The 15,693-nt window shown below is 58.3% G+C and overlaps 2 protein-coding genes across 4 annotated transcripts in view; one reads left to right on the top strand and one right to left on the bottom strand.

Moving 5' to 3' along the window:
* The window catches only part of STXBP4 (syntaxin binding protein 4), a 76,050-nt gene extending 70,851 nt beyond the window's left edge, over window positions 1-5,199 (bottom strand). For 2 of the 3 annotated variants that reach the window (XM_064150502.1, XM_064150503.1), the window contains exon 1: window positions 4,761-5,198. In XM_064150502.1, coding sequence (XP_064006572.1) covers window positions 4,761-4,828 — 68 coding nt within the window. In that variant the 5' untranslated portion in view covers window positions 4,829-5,198. Of the gene's footprint in view, window positions 1-4,760 lie in introns of all 3 variants that reach the window. The other variant, XM_064150500.1, reaches the window with a different exon arrangement.
* Window positions 5,200-12,375: 7,176 nt separating this feature from the next.
* On the top strand, window positions 12,376-15,135 carry LOC135179117 (cytochrome c oxidase assembly protein COX11, mitochondrial). The gene is made up of 4 exons (XM_064150499.1): window positions 12,376-12,700; window positions 12,780-12,935; window positions 13,829-13,954; window positions 14,769-15,135. The coding sequence occupies exons 1-4, from the start codon at window positions 12,377-12,379 to the stop codon at window positions 14,949-14,951; spliced, it is 789 nt and encodes a 262-aa protein (XP_064006569.1). The 5' UTR covers window position 12,376; the 3' UTR covers window positions 14,952-15,135.
* Window positions 15,136-15,693: the final 558 nt, after the last annotated feature.

Genomic DNA, 15,693 nt, shown 5'->3' with positions numbered 1-15,693 from the left:
CTGCTGCAAGCACCAGGGGCCATGGCACTGGAGCTGTGGTGCCAGAGGGAAGAGAGACACCCAGAGGGTGCCCACACTCCTGAATTCCAGCACCAGATGAGATCCAGCTTCTAAGGATCATCAGCAGCTCCTTTGGTTTGGTACAAGGAAACTGGAGCAGTTTTTAAGGAAGGGATAAGCAACTTGCTCTGAAAAGCAGCACCTGTTCCACGAGCTCAAACCCCAACCTGCAAACCTTGGCTGTGGAAAGGCTTGGCCAGAAGAACAGGCCTAGAACTCATCTCCAGAAACAAGCAGCTGCCTGTGCCCCAAACCCCTCTGCTCTGCACTGTGCTGCTTGATGAAGTGTTTGTTTGCCAGGCCTCAAAGCACCGATGGAGCCTGCTTGGTGCATCCAGGGGCCCTGAGCAGCAGGCATGTTTTGTTAAGCCTGAAGTGAACCAAACTGCTCCTACTTGGCCTGGAAAAGAGGAGGCTCAGGGCAGAGCTCATTGCTGTCTGCAGCTGCCTGCAGGGAGGCTGTAGCCAGCTGGGGCTGGGCTCTGCTGCCAGGCAGCCAGCAAAAGAACAAGCAGACACAGTCTCAAGCTGTGCCAGGGCAGGTCTGGGCTGGATGTGAGGAGGAAGTTGTTGTCAGAGAGAGTGATTGGCATTGGAATGGGCTGCCCAGGGAGGTGGTGGAGTGGCTGTGGCAGGAGGTGTTGAAGCCAAGGCTGGCTGGGGCACTGAGTGCCATGGTGTGGTTGGTTGGGCAGGGCTGGGTGCTAGGCTGGCTGAGCTTGGAGCTCTCCTCCAGCCTGGCTGATTCTATTCTATTCTACTTCAGCCCCCATCTGAAAGGAAGGATAAATGCTTCACCCTGCTGCTCCTACAGCACAGGGCAGAGCACCCTGTACTGCTAGCTGGTACTGCTATGACTGAAAACCCTTCTGAGGCTGACAGGCAGCATGCCAGTCACGTTCTTCACAGGTCTGTCCTGATTCCTGCCCACCTCTGCACACTCCAAACGGGTACCCCAGCTTTAAAACAAGGAGACAACGACTCTGCTGTTTCCTGTCTCGCCTCTTGCTGCTGCTGCTCTGCTCCTGGCTCAGCACTTCCCACAGAGCAGTTTGTGGTCCCGCTCAGAAGAGCACAGATGTCACTCCCCACCTTGCACATGAGTCTGCAGAAGCACATCTCAGACTTTCCAAAGTTCAGGCTTGCCCAGAAGACAGAGAACCTGTTCAGGCAGCACCATGTAAAACGATGGTGGAATACAACCAAACCTAGGCCCAGGGCTCTGGGGAGGGAAGGATCCACAGGCAGGTAACCAAACCCGGGTACAGGCAATACACAAACCAGTAACTCAGAGTGGAGAGGAAGGAGAGACCTCCAGCAGCGCTCAGGATGCTGCCATCACCAAGGAGAAAGAGCTGACACCTGGGGCACACACTGGGTTTTGTGTATGCTCTTAAGACTAAATCCCTGCAACGACATCAGCTAAAATTCCTTCATCACATAAAAGCAAAGAGCAGGCTCTTCAAACGCCCTGCATCTGGGCAGCAGTTTGCATCTTGCTGGCATCTGGTGTTCGGTTTTCTCCCCTCTCCCCCCCTGTAACTTAAAGATGCATCTTCAAGCCAAGCTGCTTGTCACAGCTGTAATAAACTAAACAGAGCTGTAACACTTTAACCCCCCTGGATTTAGCACCCAGCTAATGTTTATCTCGCATTATTTACTATTCAGGAGAAACCAGGAGGGGCATCAACAGAACCTCCACACTGGACTTCCGAAGGGCAGACTTCAGCCTATTTAAGGAACTAATTCAGAAAGTTCCTTGGGAAATAGCCCTTAGAAACAAAGGGGTCCAGGAAGGTTGGACCTGCTTCAAGAAAGAACTCCTGAAGGCACAGGAGCAGGCAGTGCCACTGAGCCGGAAGATGAGCCGACGAGGGAGGCAGCCAGGCTGGATGGGCAGGGAGCTGCTGAAGGAATTAAAGATTAAAAAGAGAGTGTATCACCTTTGGAAAAGAGGGGAGGTGTCCCAGGAGAAGTTCAAGGAGGTTGCTAGGTCTTGTAGAGGAAAAATTAGAGAGGCAAAAGCCCACTTGGAGCTCAGGCTGGCCACAGCTGCCAAGGAAAATAAAAAGTGTTTCTTTAAATATATGAATAGCAAGAGAAGGGCCAAGGACAACCTCCAGTCCTTGTTAGATAGAGAGGGGAATAGAGTGACAAAGGATGAGGAAAAGGCAGAGGTGCTTAACACCTTCTTTGCCTCAATCTTCACTAGTGGGACAGGTTGTCTCCAGGACAGCTGGACTCCTGAAGTGGTGGATGGAGTCAGGGACCAGTACAGTCCCCCTCTAATCCATGAGGAAGCAGTAAGGGATCTGCTAAGTCACTTGGATCCTCACAAGTCCATGGGACCGGATGGGATCCACCCTAGGGTGCTGAGAGAGCTGGCAGCTGAGCTGGCCAAGCCACTCTCCATCATTTATCAGCAGTCCTGGCTCACTGGAGAGGTCCCTGAAGACTGGAAGCTGGCCAATGTGATTCCCATACACAAGAAGGGTCGTAAGGAGGAGCCAGAAAACTACAGACCTGTGAGCCTGACCTCAGTGCCAGGCAAGGTCATGGAACAGGTCATCTTGGGTGCCATCACAAAGCACCTACAGGATAGCCAAGGGATCAGGCCCAGCCAGCATGGGTTTAGGAAGGGCAGGTCCTGCCTCACCAACCTGATCTCCTTTTATGATCAGGTTACCCGCCTGGTGAATGTGGGGAAGGCTGTGGATGTAGTCTACTTGGACTTCAGCAAAGCCTTTGACACTGTCTGCCACAAGAAGCTCCTAGCCAAGCTGGCAGCTCATGGTTTGGACAGATTCACTCTGTGCTGGATCAAGAACTGGCTGGATGGCAGAGCTCAGAGAGTGGTGGTGAATGGTGCCACGTCCAGTTGGCAGCCAGTCACAAGTGGTGTTCCCCAAGGATCAGTGCTGGGCCCAGTCCTGTTCAATATCTTTATTGATGATCTGGACGAGGGCATTGAGTCCAGCATCAGTAAGTTTGCAGATGACACCAAGCTAGGAGCAGGTGTTGATCTGTTGGAAGGTAGGAGAGCCCTGCAGAGGGACCTGGACAGGCTGGATGGGTGGGCAGAGGCCAATGGGATGAGATTTAACAAGGCCAAGTGCAGGGTTCTGCACTTTGGCCACAATAACCCCAAGCAGCGCTATAGGCTGGGGACTGAGTGGCTGGAGAGCAGCCAGGAGGAAAGGGACCTGGGGGTACTGATAGATAGTAAGCTGAAGATGAGCCAGCAGTGTGCCCAGGTGGCCAAGAGAGCCAATGGCATCCTGGCCTGCATCAGGAACAGTGTGGCCAGTAGGACAAGGGAGGTTATTCTTCCCCTGTACTCAGCACTGGTCAGGCCACACCTTGAGTACTGTGTCCAGTTCTGGGCCCCTCAATTCAAGAAAGATGTTGAGGTACTGGAACATGTCCAGAGAAGGGCAACGAAGCTGGTGAGGGGCCTGGAACACAAATCCTATGAGGAGAGGTTGAGAGAACTGGGCCTGTTTAGCCTGGAGAAGAGGAGGCTCAGGGGTGATCTTATTACTGTCTACAACTACCTGAAGGGACATTGTAGCCAGGTGGGGGTTGGCCTCTTCTCCCAGGTAACCAGCAATAGAACAAGGGGACACAGTCTCAAGTTGTGCCAGGGTAGGTATAGGCTGGATGTTAGGAAGAAGTTTTTCACAGAGAGAGTGATTTCCCATTGGAATGGGCTGCCCAGGGAGGTGGTGGAGGCACCGTCCCTGGGGGTCTTCAAGAAAAGACTGGATGAGGCACTCAGTGCCATGGTCTAGTTGACTGGCTAGGGCTGGGTGATAGGTTGGACTGGATGATCTTTGAGGTCTCTTCCAACCTGGTTGATTCTATGATTCTATGCTGGAGTCTCCCCCCCAGACATCAGAGATCTGCTCAACAGGCTCCCACAGCTCAGCACGGTGCTCACAGAGCACAAGGGCAGCGTTCTGTGCAGGCAGAGGTGGAGGTCACATCGGCAGCCCGACGGGAAGCGCTGGCTCCCGGGGAAGCCACGCAGGAACCCCTCCTGAGCAAGCTCTCGGCACACGGGGAGGGGCAGCAGATGAAACGGACAAGCAAGGCTCCAGCAGAGGCACAGCTGAGCTCTGCCAGGCTGAGCCGTGCTCAGCCCAACACTCCAGCTGGAGCCTGCAGTGCTGAGACCAAGGCTGTGCAGTTTGCTGTGGCTGTCCCAGTGAAAGCAATTAAAATGGGATGTTGGATACTGCTTTTCTATTGCTCTCTAGGAGCTCCCCAGCTTTCTGCTTTCCATCTTTGCACCAGCCTGGAACACCCAGCTCCAGACACTCTGATCTGCACTGCTGGGAAGTTAACTTGAAGGGTTTTATACTTTTCTTCCCTATCACTTTCTAGGAGCAGAGGCAAAGCAGCTCCCCAGCCCTTCAGTTTACATCTTCTAGACTTCTCAGAAGAGCCAGCTCCAGATGCTCTTCTGCTCTGCACTGCTGAGAGTGAAAGGGGATTGCCTGTGCACCAACACATCTCTCTAGGCTCATCGAGGGGAGCACCATACCTTCCCCCCCTTCAAAACAGACACTGCTTAACAAAATCCTCCACCAAAACTCCTGGCTCCCCGTGAAAAGCAGCTGGGAGCAGGCACAGCTCGGCAAGGCTCTTTGCTTCCCCCAAAGGCAGCCCGAGAGTGGCCGGCGGCAGGCTGAGCATACCAGTACAGGAGAGAGAGACCATCGAAGCGCTCGGGCTCCTCCTCATCCCCCGGCGACAGCAGGGACATGCTTCAGGACAGCAGCAGGGCCAGGCTAGGCAGCCCGAGCAGGCTGGAGGGCTGCAGATCGGCTGGGCGAAGGCTCTGGGCAGGGCTGGCGAGGAGAGGCTCTGCCTGCTTAATCCACTCGCAAGCCGCTGCGTCACCCGGGCCGGGGCACCTCGCCAGGTGATGCCTCTGCTCTCTCCCGTGGCACTTGGCAGCAACTTGAAAGCCCGATCAGGGCAAAGGAGAGAACATTTAGTAGCGCTTGCCACAGGTGGGGATGATGAAATCTGCACCGAGCAGCTGAGGCCAAGTGAAACAATTCCAATCGTTTCCTCCTGTTCCTCCAGCGACTCCTCCGGGGGCAGCCCCCAGGCAGGGCGCACAGCAGCAGCTCCCGGCTTTGCAAAGCAGCCTCCGCAGCCGGCTGCTGGACACCCAGCCAGGGAAGGGGAAGGCAAACGCCACTGCGCTGCCAGTGTGCGCTGCGGGCAGGATGCCGCCTGGGATGCACCCGCAGCAGGCGACAGGCAGAGGGCGGCGCAGGGCTCAGGTCAGAGACTGTCTCTGGAGAGGGCAGGGGTTTGTGAGCGCAAGCCAAAGGGAGGAACTGCTCCCGTTACACTGAGGATAACCCACCCGGGTTCTCCAGCTGGCAAGGGGAAAGCCACCCCTGCTGCCCGCTGACTCTCCCGGGGCACGGCCGGCAGGGAGAAGCGGATTTTCCCAGCACTGAACTGCCGCTGCCAGGCTGGCACCAGGAGATGCACTCCTGCTCCTCCCCCGCTGTCTGAACGCCCTCCCAAAGCCTGCCGCTGGAAACGAGCCCTGAACATTGGGCGTCCACTCGGGGCTTGGCTCGATAGAAAGGTGAATGCTCTGCGGCAGGAAGGGAGAAACCCTGCGGCGAGACAGCATCTGCCAGGGGCTGGAGCTGCCCGGCAGGACACTGCCGTGCCAGAAAGCAGGGGCTCAGCCTAGCCACCCTCTGGCTTCTTCAGGCTGCAGCGGCTGTGGTTCCCTTAGCTCACAGGAAAGCTTTTTGCTTACAGGCAACAAATGCACAGAGCTGTGTCCCCACAGCCTGCAGTCTGCACACGCGAGAGGGGCAGGGGGGCAAAGTGACCCCCACCCCCCCCCCCCCCATGTTCAGAAGCAGATCAGTGAAGAGGGGACACGAAGCAGGCTTCCCAGGGCTGGAAGCACGAAGAACTGCTCTGGCATCAGCTGGACTGCTCACAGCCTTTCCAAGGTGAGACTCTGACCCCTGGCAGCCTCTCCTCGCTCAGTTCGACTCTGCTGCTGTCACTGCTCTGACCTTTGAGGCGCCGCAGCCAGCAGATGGGGGCTGGGCAGGGTTACAGGGGCTGGAGCCCCAGCAGCCCTTCTCCAGCAGCGGTGCAGCTCCACCTGTGCCATCAGCCTCAGCAAGATTTGCCCAGACAAATCTCCCTGTTTCCAGCACCACCTTTTCTGCTACAGAACCACCCCCCCCGGTTAAATCCATGGCTCCAGGCTGCTCACTGCCATTAGTAAAAAGCCACAATTATTTGTATTCAGCCACAGATGCCAAACTGCTGAACAACTTAAGCAGATATAAAGTAGCATTAAGCTCCCTCCTCTTTTTACAAGAGCAATTATTAGGAACACGGCACTTGTTCATCCCTGCTCCTTCATCCCTTCCTCCCAGGGAACTGAGCAGTGCTCAGCTTCCTGGACTCACCCCAAGGCTGCTTGTGCCTCCCCATAGAATCAACCAGGTTGGAAGAGACCTCCATGCTCACCCAGCCCAACCTAGCACCCAGCCCTGCCCAACCAACCAGACCATGGCACTAAGTGCCCCAGCCAGGCTTGGCTCCACCACCTCCCTGGGCAGCCCATTCCAATGCCAATCACTCTCTCTGACAACAACTACCTAACAACATCCAGCCTAGACCTGCCCTGGCACAGCTTGAGCCTCTGTCCCCTTCTTCTGCTGCTGGCTGCCTGGCAGCAGAGCCCAACCCCACCTGGCTACAGCCTCCCTGCAGGCAGCAATGAGCTCTGCCCTGAGCCTCCTCTGCTGCAGGCTGCACACCCCCAGCTCCCTCAGCCTCTCCTCACAGGGCTGTGCTCCAGGCCCCTCCCCAGCTTTGTTGCCCTTCTCTGGACACCTTTCAGCACCCCAACATCTTTCTTGAATTGAGGGGCCCAGAACTGGACACAGCACTCAAGGTGTGGCCCGAGCAGTGCTGAGCACAGGGGCAGAAGAACCTCCCTTGTCCTGCTGCCCACACTGCTCCTGAGCCAGCCCAGGATGCCATTGGCTCTCTTGGCCACCTGGGCACACTGCTGGTTCATCTTCAGCTTACTATCTACCAGTACTCCCAGGTCCCTTTCCTCCTGGCTGCTCTCAGCCACTCTGGCCCCAGCCTGTAGTGCTGCTTGGGGTTGTTGTGGCCAAAGTGCAGAACCCTGCACTTGGCCTTGTTCAGTCTCATCCCCTTGGCCTCTGCCCACCCATGCAGCCTGGCCAGGCCCCTCTGCAGGGCTCTGCTACCTTCCAACAGATCAACACCTGCTCCTAGCTTGCTGTCATCTGCAAACTTACTGATGCTGGACTCAATCCCCTCGTCCAGGTCATCAATAAAGATATTGAACAGGACTGTGCCCAGCACTGATCCCTGGGGCACACCACCAGTGACAGCTGCCAACTGGGTGTGGCACCATTCACCACCACTCTCTGGGCTCTGCCATCCAGCCAGTTCTTGATCCAGCACAGAGTGAATCTGTCCAAACCATGAGCTGCCAGCTTGGCTAGGAGCTTCTTGTGGCAGACAGTGTCAAAGGCTTTGCTGAAGTCCAGGCAGACTACATCCACAGCCTGCCCCACATTCACCAGGCAGGAACCTGATCATAAAAGGAGATCAGGTTGGTGAGGCAGGACCTGCCCTTCCTAAACCCATGCTGGCTGGGCCTGATCCCTTGGCTATCCTGTAGGTGCTGTGTGATGGCACTCATCTTCAAACCCTGCTGCTGCGCTGTCTCCAAAGGGTTTTCTAAAGGATACACACAGAAAATTGGCATCACTGCTTCCCTTGTGAGCTCTCTGCCTTCTGAGAACATGCTCAGGGGACCACAGATTACAGCTTAGCTCAGAAAGATCCAGGAATCCTCAAGCAGGGCTCTACAAAATCACTCAGACTAATTAGTTTGCTCCAGAAAGATCCAGGAATCCTCAAACAGGGCTCTATAAAATCACTAACTCAGACTAATTACAGTTTGCTCCAGAAAGAACCAAGCACAGCTGCAGGCTGGGTGAGGAATGGCTGAGAGCAGCCCTGAGGAACAGGCCCTGGGGGTCTGGGCTGGTGGAAAGCTCCACAGGAGCCTGCAGTGGGAGTGCAGCCCAGACACAAGCCTGTGCTGGGCTGCAGCCAGAGCAGTGTGGGCACAGGGCAAGGGAGGGCATTCTGCCCCTTGGCTCTGCTCTCCTCTCCTCACACCCCACCTGCAGCCCTGGGGGCACTTCTGCAGCCCCCAGCACAAGCAGCACATGGAAGGGTTGGAGCCAGTGCAGAGGAGGCCACCAAGATGCTGAGAGGGCTGCAGCAGCTCTGCTCTGAGCACAGGCTGAGAGAGTTGGGGCTGTGCAGCCTGGAGAGGAGAAGGCTTCCAGGAAAGCTTGGAGTGGCCTTGCAGGCTGTGAAGGGGGCTGCAGGAGGGCTGGGGAGGGACTATTGACAAGGTCTGGGAATGCCAGGAGGAGGAGGAATGGGTTTGAAGTGGCAGAGGGGAGATTGGAACTGGATGTTAGGAAAGGGTTCTCTGCAGTGAGTGTGGTGAGACACTGGCACAGGTTGCCCAGGGAGGTGTTCAAGGCCAGGTTGAATGAGGCCTTGAGTGACCTATGGCAGGGGGTTGGCACTGGCTGATCCCTGAGGTCCCTTCCAACCTAAACCATTCTGTGGTTCTATACCAAGGGCCACAGCCAAGAGGAAGCTGTGTCCTGTACTTCATCCCCATCTATCCCAAACCAGCAGCGCCTTGAAACACCTTTGCTGGTATTTCCTGTTCCATATCCCTGTGGTGGTTAGCTCACCAACAGCCAATGAGCCAATACTTCTGCTGGGTAGTCAGAAAGATGAAAAGACAACATGTGGCAGCAGATGGCAGCTGTGAAACACAGCAAGAAGCTGGAGCAGCACTGTCCCTGTGCAGCAGCGCCAGAGGTTGGAGGCTGAGCGCTTGTGCAGAGAAGAAAGGTATGATTCAAAGCTCAGGTAAACCCTAGGTAGCATCCAAGGACATTCCTGTCTCCCAGGACATCCAAATCCATGAATAAGCATGGAAGATGACAGCCTCCCAGCATGCCATGGCTGAGGTGCAGTTGTGTGAACCTTTCATGTTCACCTCTGCAAAGCACTGCCTCTGGAACAGTGATTCAGAAATGGGATGGGTTGGAAGGGGCCTTCAAGTTCCAACCCAGTTCCAACCCCCTGCCATGGGCAGGGACACCTCCCACCAGCCCAGGTTGCTCAGGGCCTCATCCAGCCCGGCCTGGAACAGCAACCAGCAAGAGAACGAGGGGGGACAGTCTCAAGCTGTGCCAGGGCAGGTCTAGGCTGGATGTTAGGAGGAAGTTGTTGTCAGAGAGAGTGATTGGCATTGGAATGGGCTGCCCAGGGAGGTGGTGGAGTGGCCGTGGCAGGAGGTGTTGAAGCCAAGGCTGGCTGGGGCACTTAGTGCCATGGTCTGGTTGGTTGGGCAGGGCTGGGTGCTAGGTTGGGCTGAGTGGGCTTGGAGCTCTCTTCCAACCTGCTTGAGTCTATGATTTTCCCCCGTGGCTGAGCCACCCAGGGCTGCCATCCTCAGAGCACAGGAACTGGCACTTCACATGCACTTGTGCCCTCCTCACTGAAACCTCGTTGAAGCTCTCGGGCTGGGGCATCCACAGCCTCCCTGGGCAACCTGTGCCAGTGTCTGCCTACTGCTGCTCGGTCCCAGGCTGCTGGCACACTGCTGCTCAGTGAAGTGCTGGCTGGAGCCAATGACCATAGGGCTTGAAGTTCAGGTTGGAACTTAAGAGGCTTCCTGTGCCAGCTGCTGCTTCCAGCTTTGGGGTGCTGGGCTGAGGAGTGCAGGGAGCTTGCTGCTGCTTCTGCACTTTGCTTCACCTTCCTGCCAGTGAAACTCAACTCTATCTGAACCCAGAGGGGTTATTTTGTGTTATCTTCCCTCCCATCTGTGTGGGGGGGAGAGGGGCTGGCAAGAGCAGGCTGCATTAACTCAGGGCACCCACAAGCCCAGAGCCTTGCCACTGTGTGCTCCTGCTATGTGCATATAGATACACCTTACAAACACCTCTTCATAGCTGCAGGTGCAGCAAGGAACACCCACTTGGGCTTTGCTCTCTGCAAAACCAGTCCAAACCGAGTGCTGACCAACTCCATGACAAGCTCCAGAGCCATTCCTGCCCTTTCTGTGTACATTCACTGCTGCTGGAAGAGCTTCTTCTAAGATGCTACTCCAGGCTCTTTCACTATCAAAGGCATTTTGCTTTAAGACTTCCATCAAAGCAAGATCCTTCCGAAGGATTCTCACACTGCAGCCCAGGGAAGGTTGCATCCCTGCAAGGTGGGGGCAGAAATACTCACTTTTGGTCTGTGTGTGTTTCGGAATCTCCACTGGCCATCTTCTCAGCTGCACGACTTTATCAGCAGCTCCAGATGCAGCATCCTGACACACAAAGCAGTGGCAGGTAGGGCTGTGACCAGGGTAAGGACTGCTGTAAAAAAGGAGAAGCCACGTTTGGAAATGGGCACAGTGTTTATGGGGGGCACTGACAGCAACGCACCCAGCTCTGCCCCTCGGGGCCCTGCAGCAGCCTGGGCTGCAGCTGTGCAATGCACCATTGGGACTGCAGCTGCTGGGGGGTTCTGCTGGCATTGTAGTGTTGGTAACCTACTATAGGATAGGAATAGGATCAGCCAGGTTGGAAGAGAGCTCCCAGCCCTGCCCAACCAACCAGACCATGGCACTCAGTGCCCCAGCCAGGCTTGGCTTCAACATCTCCAGGCATGGCCACTCCACCAATTCCCTGGGCAGCCCATTCCAGTGCCAATCACTTTCTCTGCCAACAACTTCCTTCTCACATCCAGCCTAGACCTGCCCTGGCACAGCTTCAGCCTGTGTCCCCTTCTTCTGCTGCTGGCTGCTTGGCAGCAGAGCCCAACCCCACCTGGCTACAGCCTCCCTGCAGGCAGCTGCAGGCAGCAATGAACTCTGCCCTGAGCCTCCTCTGCTGCAGGCTGCACCCCCCCAGCTCCCTCAGCCTCTCCTCACAGGGCTGTGCTCCAGGCCCCTCCCCAGCCTTGCTGCCCTGCTCCAAACACCTTCCAGCACCTCAACATCTCTCTTGAACTGAGGGGCCCAGAACTGGACACAGCACTCAAGGTCTCTCACCTGGTTCTGGGGCTGGCCAGACCAGAGCTGTACAGAGAGTGAATTCTGGAGCTCATCTGTAGTACTGGGGCCAGCTCTGGGCTCCCCAGCTCAAGGACAGGGCTGTTGGAGATGATGAGGGGCCCGAGGGACTCAGGCCTTTTTAGCCTGGAGAAGGTGGAGGGGAGGAAATCTTATCAACACTTCGAAACACTTGAAGCATGGAGGCCAGGAACATGGCACCAGGCTTTGCTCGCGGTGCCTAGGGACAGGACAAAGGGTAGCAGGCACGAACCCGAACACAGCAAGTGCCACTTAAACGTGAGAAGGAACTTCATTAAGAAGCGATGAAGCTCTGGCACAGGCTGCGCTAAGAGCTGTACCGCTGCAGCCCAGCCTGTGCTGCGCCTCCCTGCCTTGCTGCCCCAAGCTCGGGCTGGCGGCAAACGCCGCTCGGTCACCTCGCCGCCTTCGTGCCTAGCAACAACGAAGCGGCGCGGAGGGACGAGTGCCACCTGAAACGAAGCAGCGCCGCAGCAGCCCGCAGCGGCAGCGCGGCCGAGCGGGAGCCGCGGGCAGACAAAGGAGGGCAGCCGCGTGTGCTGCCCGCAGGGAGCGGGGCACAACGGCGACGTTACCCGCCTCGGCCCCCGCCGCTGCGCTCCAGCCCCGCGTTAACCCTCTGCGGTATCAGCGGCTCACGGCCGCTTAACCGCTCCCTTCGCCCGCTGCGGCGCTCCTCACTGGCCCTGCCGCCACACGGCCCCGCCCGGACCGGCTTCGCCGGAGCCCGCTCGGTGCGGGACGCTGCGGGGCCCGTCGGAGAACGGCGACAGGGGTGTGCAGAAACCCGCCGGGCCCACGGGCTGCGACAGTTACCTCGGCACGCAAACCACCGCCCGAGCGGCGTCGCGGGGCAGGGACAAGACAAGCCTCAGCGCCGCTCTGGTGCGGGAACGCCCGGGGCGGCTGCGCTCCCTCCCCGCCGCGGCGCTCCCGCAGCTGCGCGGGCAGGCGGCGCACGGCGCTGGCACACGGTGCTGCCCCGCGGCAGCGGCCCCGGCCCGGGGTCAGGAGGCGGCGGCGGGAGGCGGGGCGCGGCTGGCGCCGCTCTCGCGAGAGCCGCCCGCACCGGCGGCCGCGGGGGCCATGGGGCTGTGCGGGCGGGGCTGGGGCTGCGGCCGGGCGCTGCGGCTCCCCCCGGCGCCGGGGCCGCTGCGGGCGCTGCTGCTGGGCAGGGCCCTACCCCCACCGGAGGGGAAGGCTCGGTACGGCCTCTGGGCCGGCAGACGGGCGGCGGCGGCGGCCCCGCGGGGAGCCCGCGGGCAGCGGAGCTCCAATCCGTTCACCCGCGGGCAGGAGGAGGAATGGCGGCGGCGGAACCGCTCGACGCTGGCTTACATCGCCGCGGCCGCCGTGGGCATGGTGGGCATGTCCTACGCGGCCGTGCCGCTCTACCGCCTCTACTGCCAGGTACCGGGGAGCCCCGCGGGGCGGCCGGCGGCGGGGAGCGGGCCCGGCGCGGGCACTCACCGCCTCTGCCCCCCGGCAGGCCACGGGCATGGGCGGCACGGCGGGCGCGGGGCACGGCTCGGAGCAGATCGAGAGGATGGAGCCGGTGAGGGACCGGCTGATCAAGGTCACCTTCAACGCGGACGTGCACGCCAGCATGCAGTGGAGCTTCCGACCGCAGCAGAGCGAGATCTACGTGAGTGCGGCGGGGGGCGCCCGGGCACGCAGCCCCCGCCCGGGCACGCAGCCCCCGCCCGGGCACGCAGCCCCCGCCCGGGCACACAGCCCCCGCCCGGCCACAGCCCCCGCCCGGGCACGCAGCCCCCGCCCGGCCACAGCCCCCGCCCGCGCCCCCTGCCTGCCCCCCGCCACCTCCACCCGGTGGAGCCGACGGGGTTGCCGTGGGTCTGCAGAGCGCACCGCGGGCCCGCGGTAGGCAGAGCCGTGCCCTGGCTGGGGTTGGAAGCGCCCTGCAGGGCCTCCAGCTCAGGCACCAGCCCCGCACTGCTCTGTGCTCAGGCGCCAGGGCCACAGGCTTCTGAGCCCCTCCAGGCGCGGGCACTCCACCGCCTCCCTGCCACTGCCACGCCTTGGCCACTCTTGCAGCAAAGACATTTTCCCTCCTCTCCAGCCCCACTCTGCCCTGCACAGTTTAGGCCATTTCTTTGTCAGCTGATAGGAGGGAGCAGAGCCCAACCCCCATCTGACTCCAGCTTCCTTTCAGAGGGCTGTAGAGAGCAGAGAGGTCTCTCCGTAGCCTCCTCCAGACAGAGCACCCCCAGTTCCCTCACTCCTGCGGCACTTCCAGCCCAGGGTTCTGGGTTCAGTGCTGGCTGGGCAGGGCTGAGGGCTCCTCGCAAGGAGCAGACCTCACGAGGTGCAGTTCCAGTGTAGCTCAGTGGCAAACTGGTTTAGACAACAGCCCACAGGGGTGAGGGTTTCAGTGCTGCCCAGGGTCTGTCAGCAGAGTAGTTGTGAAGCAGCGAGGGGACCAACTGGGAACAGCAGGAGGGAAAATGAACTGAGGGCAGCTGAAGTCTGAGGGGGCTGCAGTGGGCTAAAATCTCACCATGCAATGACTTCACACAGGTGGTACCAGGAGAGACTGCCCTGGCATTTTACAAAGCAAAGAACCCTACTGACAAAGCAATAACTGGCATCTCCACCTACAATGTGATCCCCTTCGAGGCAGGGCAGTACTTCAACAAAATCCAGGTAAGTGAGCAAAGATTACACTTGCCTGTGCCTGGGCTTCCTTGCCCTCATTTTCACCCCAATGCCAGGGCTCTAAGAGAACAGCTTCATCTCCCCAGTGACACTGCCTCAGTGGTTCTTCAGTGTTCCCAGGAACATTGCATCAGGGCCTTAGAATCACAGACTCAGCCAGGTTGGCAGAGAGCTCCAAGCTCACCCAGCCCAGCCTAGCACCCAGCCCTGCCCAACCAACCAGACCATGGCACTAAGTGCCCCAGCCAGCCTTGGCTTCAACACCTCCAGCCACAGCCACTCCACCACCTCCCTGGGCAGCCCATTCCACTGCCAATCACTCTCTCTGACAGCAGCTCTCTCCTAACATCCAGCCTGAACCTGGCCTGGCACAATGCTGGCCAGTTGGAGTGGCTGCCAAGCACAGCATGCTCAGTGCACAGACACTGGGGGCAGGTGCTGACAGCTCCACAGCTAGTGCTGGGCTGGAAGGGACCCTCGAAGCTCATCTAGTCCAGCCCCACTGCACTCAGCAGACACCTCCACCTGGGTCAGGCTGCCCAGGGCCACATCAGGTCTTGACTGTCTCTGTGGACAGGGCCTTAGCCACATCCCTGGGCACCCTGAGCTGCAGCCTGGGCACTTCATTCCCAGCTGAGTCCTGTAACACAGGAGGCAGAGACTTGCAGCCACGGCTGATGATTTTTCAGCATTTTGGGCTGCGCAGGCAGCCAGAGCTGATGCTGAGCTGCAGCCCTTCCCTGTGGGCAGAGCCTGCCACAGCCTCTGCTCATTGCTTTGTTCTTCTTCCTCTCCTCTGCAGTGTTTTTGTTTTGAAGAGCAGAGGTTAAATCCTCAAGAGGAGGTGGACATGCCTGTCTTCTTCTACATTGACCCAGAGTTTGCAGAGGACCCTAAGATGGCCAAAGTCAACCTGATCACCCTCTCCTACACCTTTTTTGAAGCCAAGGAAGGACTGAAGTTGCCCCTTCCTGGGTACCAGTGACAGGTGAGCTCTGCAGCACTTGATGCCTGCTCCCTGCCTAGCAGCTGTGAAAGCACTGCTCAGCAGGCCGGGCTGCAGCAGCGCTGTGCGATGGGAAGTGGCATTAAGGCAGCTGTGGGCCCAGGCTGCTGTGAGCACAGAGTTCTATTTTTTTAAAAACAGTAATAAATAAGTTAAAAAAGAACCCTTTTAGTTGGAGTTTTGTTTGCTAGGGGTAGTGCTTCCTCAGCAGACAGAATGGAACTTGCAGGTTGTGCAGGAGAGGCTTTTCTCGAGCCTGCTTTTTCTTCAGCTGAACACAGGCATGAGGAGAGCTGGGCACAGAGGAGCCAAATGAGGTCCAACAAGGACAAGTGCAGAGTCCTGCACCTGGGGAGCAGTAATAAACTGCAGCAGCACAGGCTGGGAGGTGACTGCTGGAGAGCAGCCCTGGGAAGAGGGACCTGGGAGTGCTGGGGGAGAACATCCATGGCACAGCAATGTGCCCTGGGGGGCATCAAACAGTGTGCCCAGCAGATGAAGGGAGGGTCTGCCTCTGCTCTGCCCTGCTGAGATCTCATCTTGAGTACTGCCTTCAGCTTTGGGTTCCTCAGTTGCAGAGGGACAGGAATCTGCTGGAGAGGGTCCAAGGGAGGGCTAGGAGGATGATGAGGGGACTGGAGCACTGCCTGGTGAGGGACCTGGAGCTGCTTAGTCTGGAAAAGAGAAGACTGAAAGGAGATTGAATCAATGTTTGTAACTC

Source organism: Pogoniulus pusillus, chromosome 11 (assembly GCF_015220805.1).
Source record: "Pogoniulus pusillus isolate bPogPus1 chromosome 11, bPogPus1.pri, whole genome shotgun sequence".
Lineage (NCBI taxonomy): Eukaryota > Metazoa > Chordata > Aves > Piciformes > Lybiidae > Pogoniulus > Pogoniulus pusillus.
The sequence above is the reverse complement of the archived record's forward strand: the minus strand, read 5'-3'. Positions and strand labels throughout refer to the sequence as shown.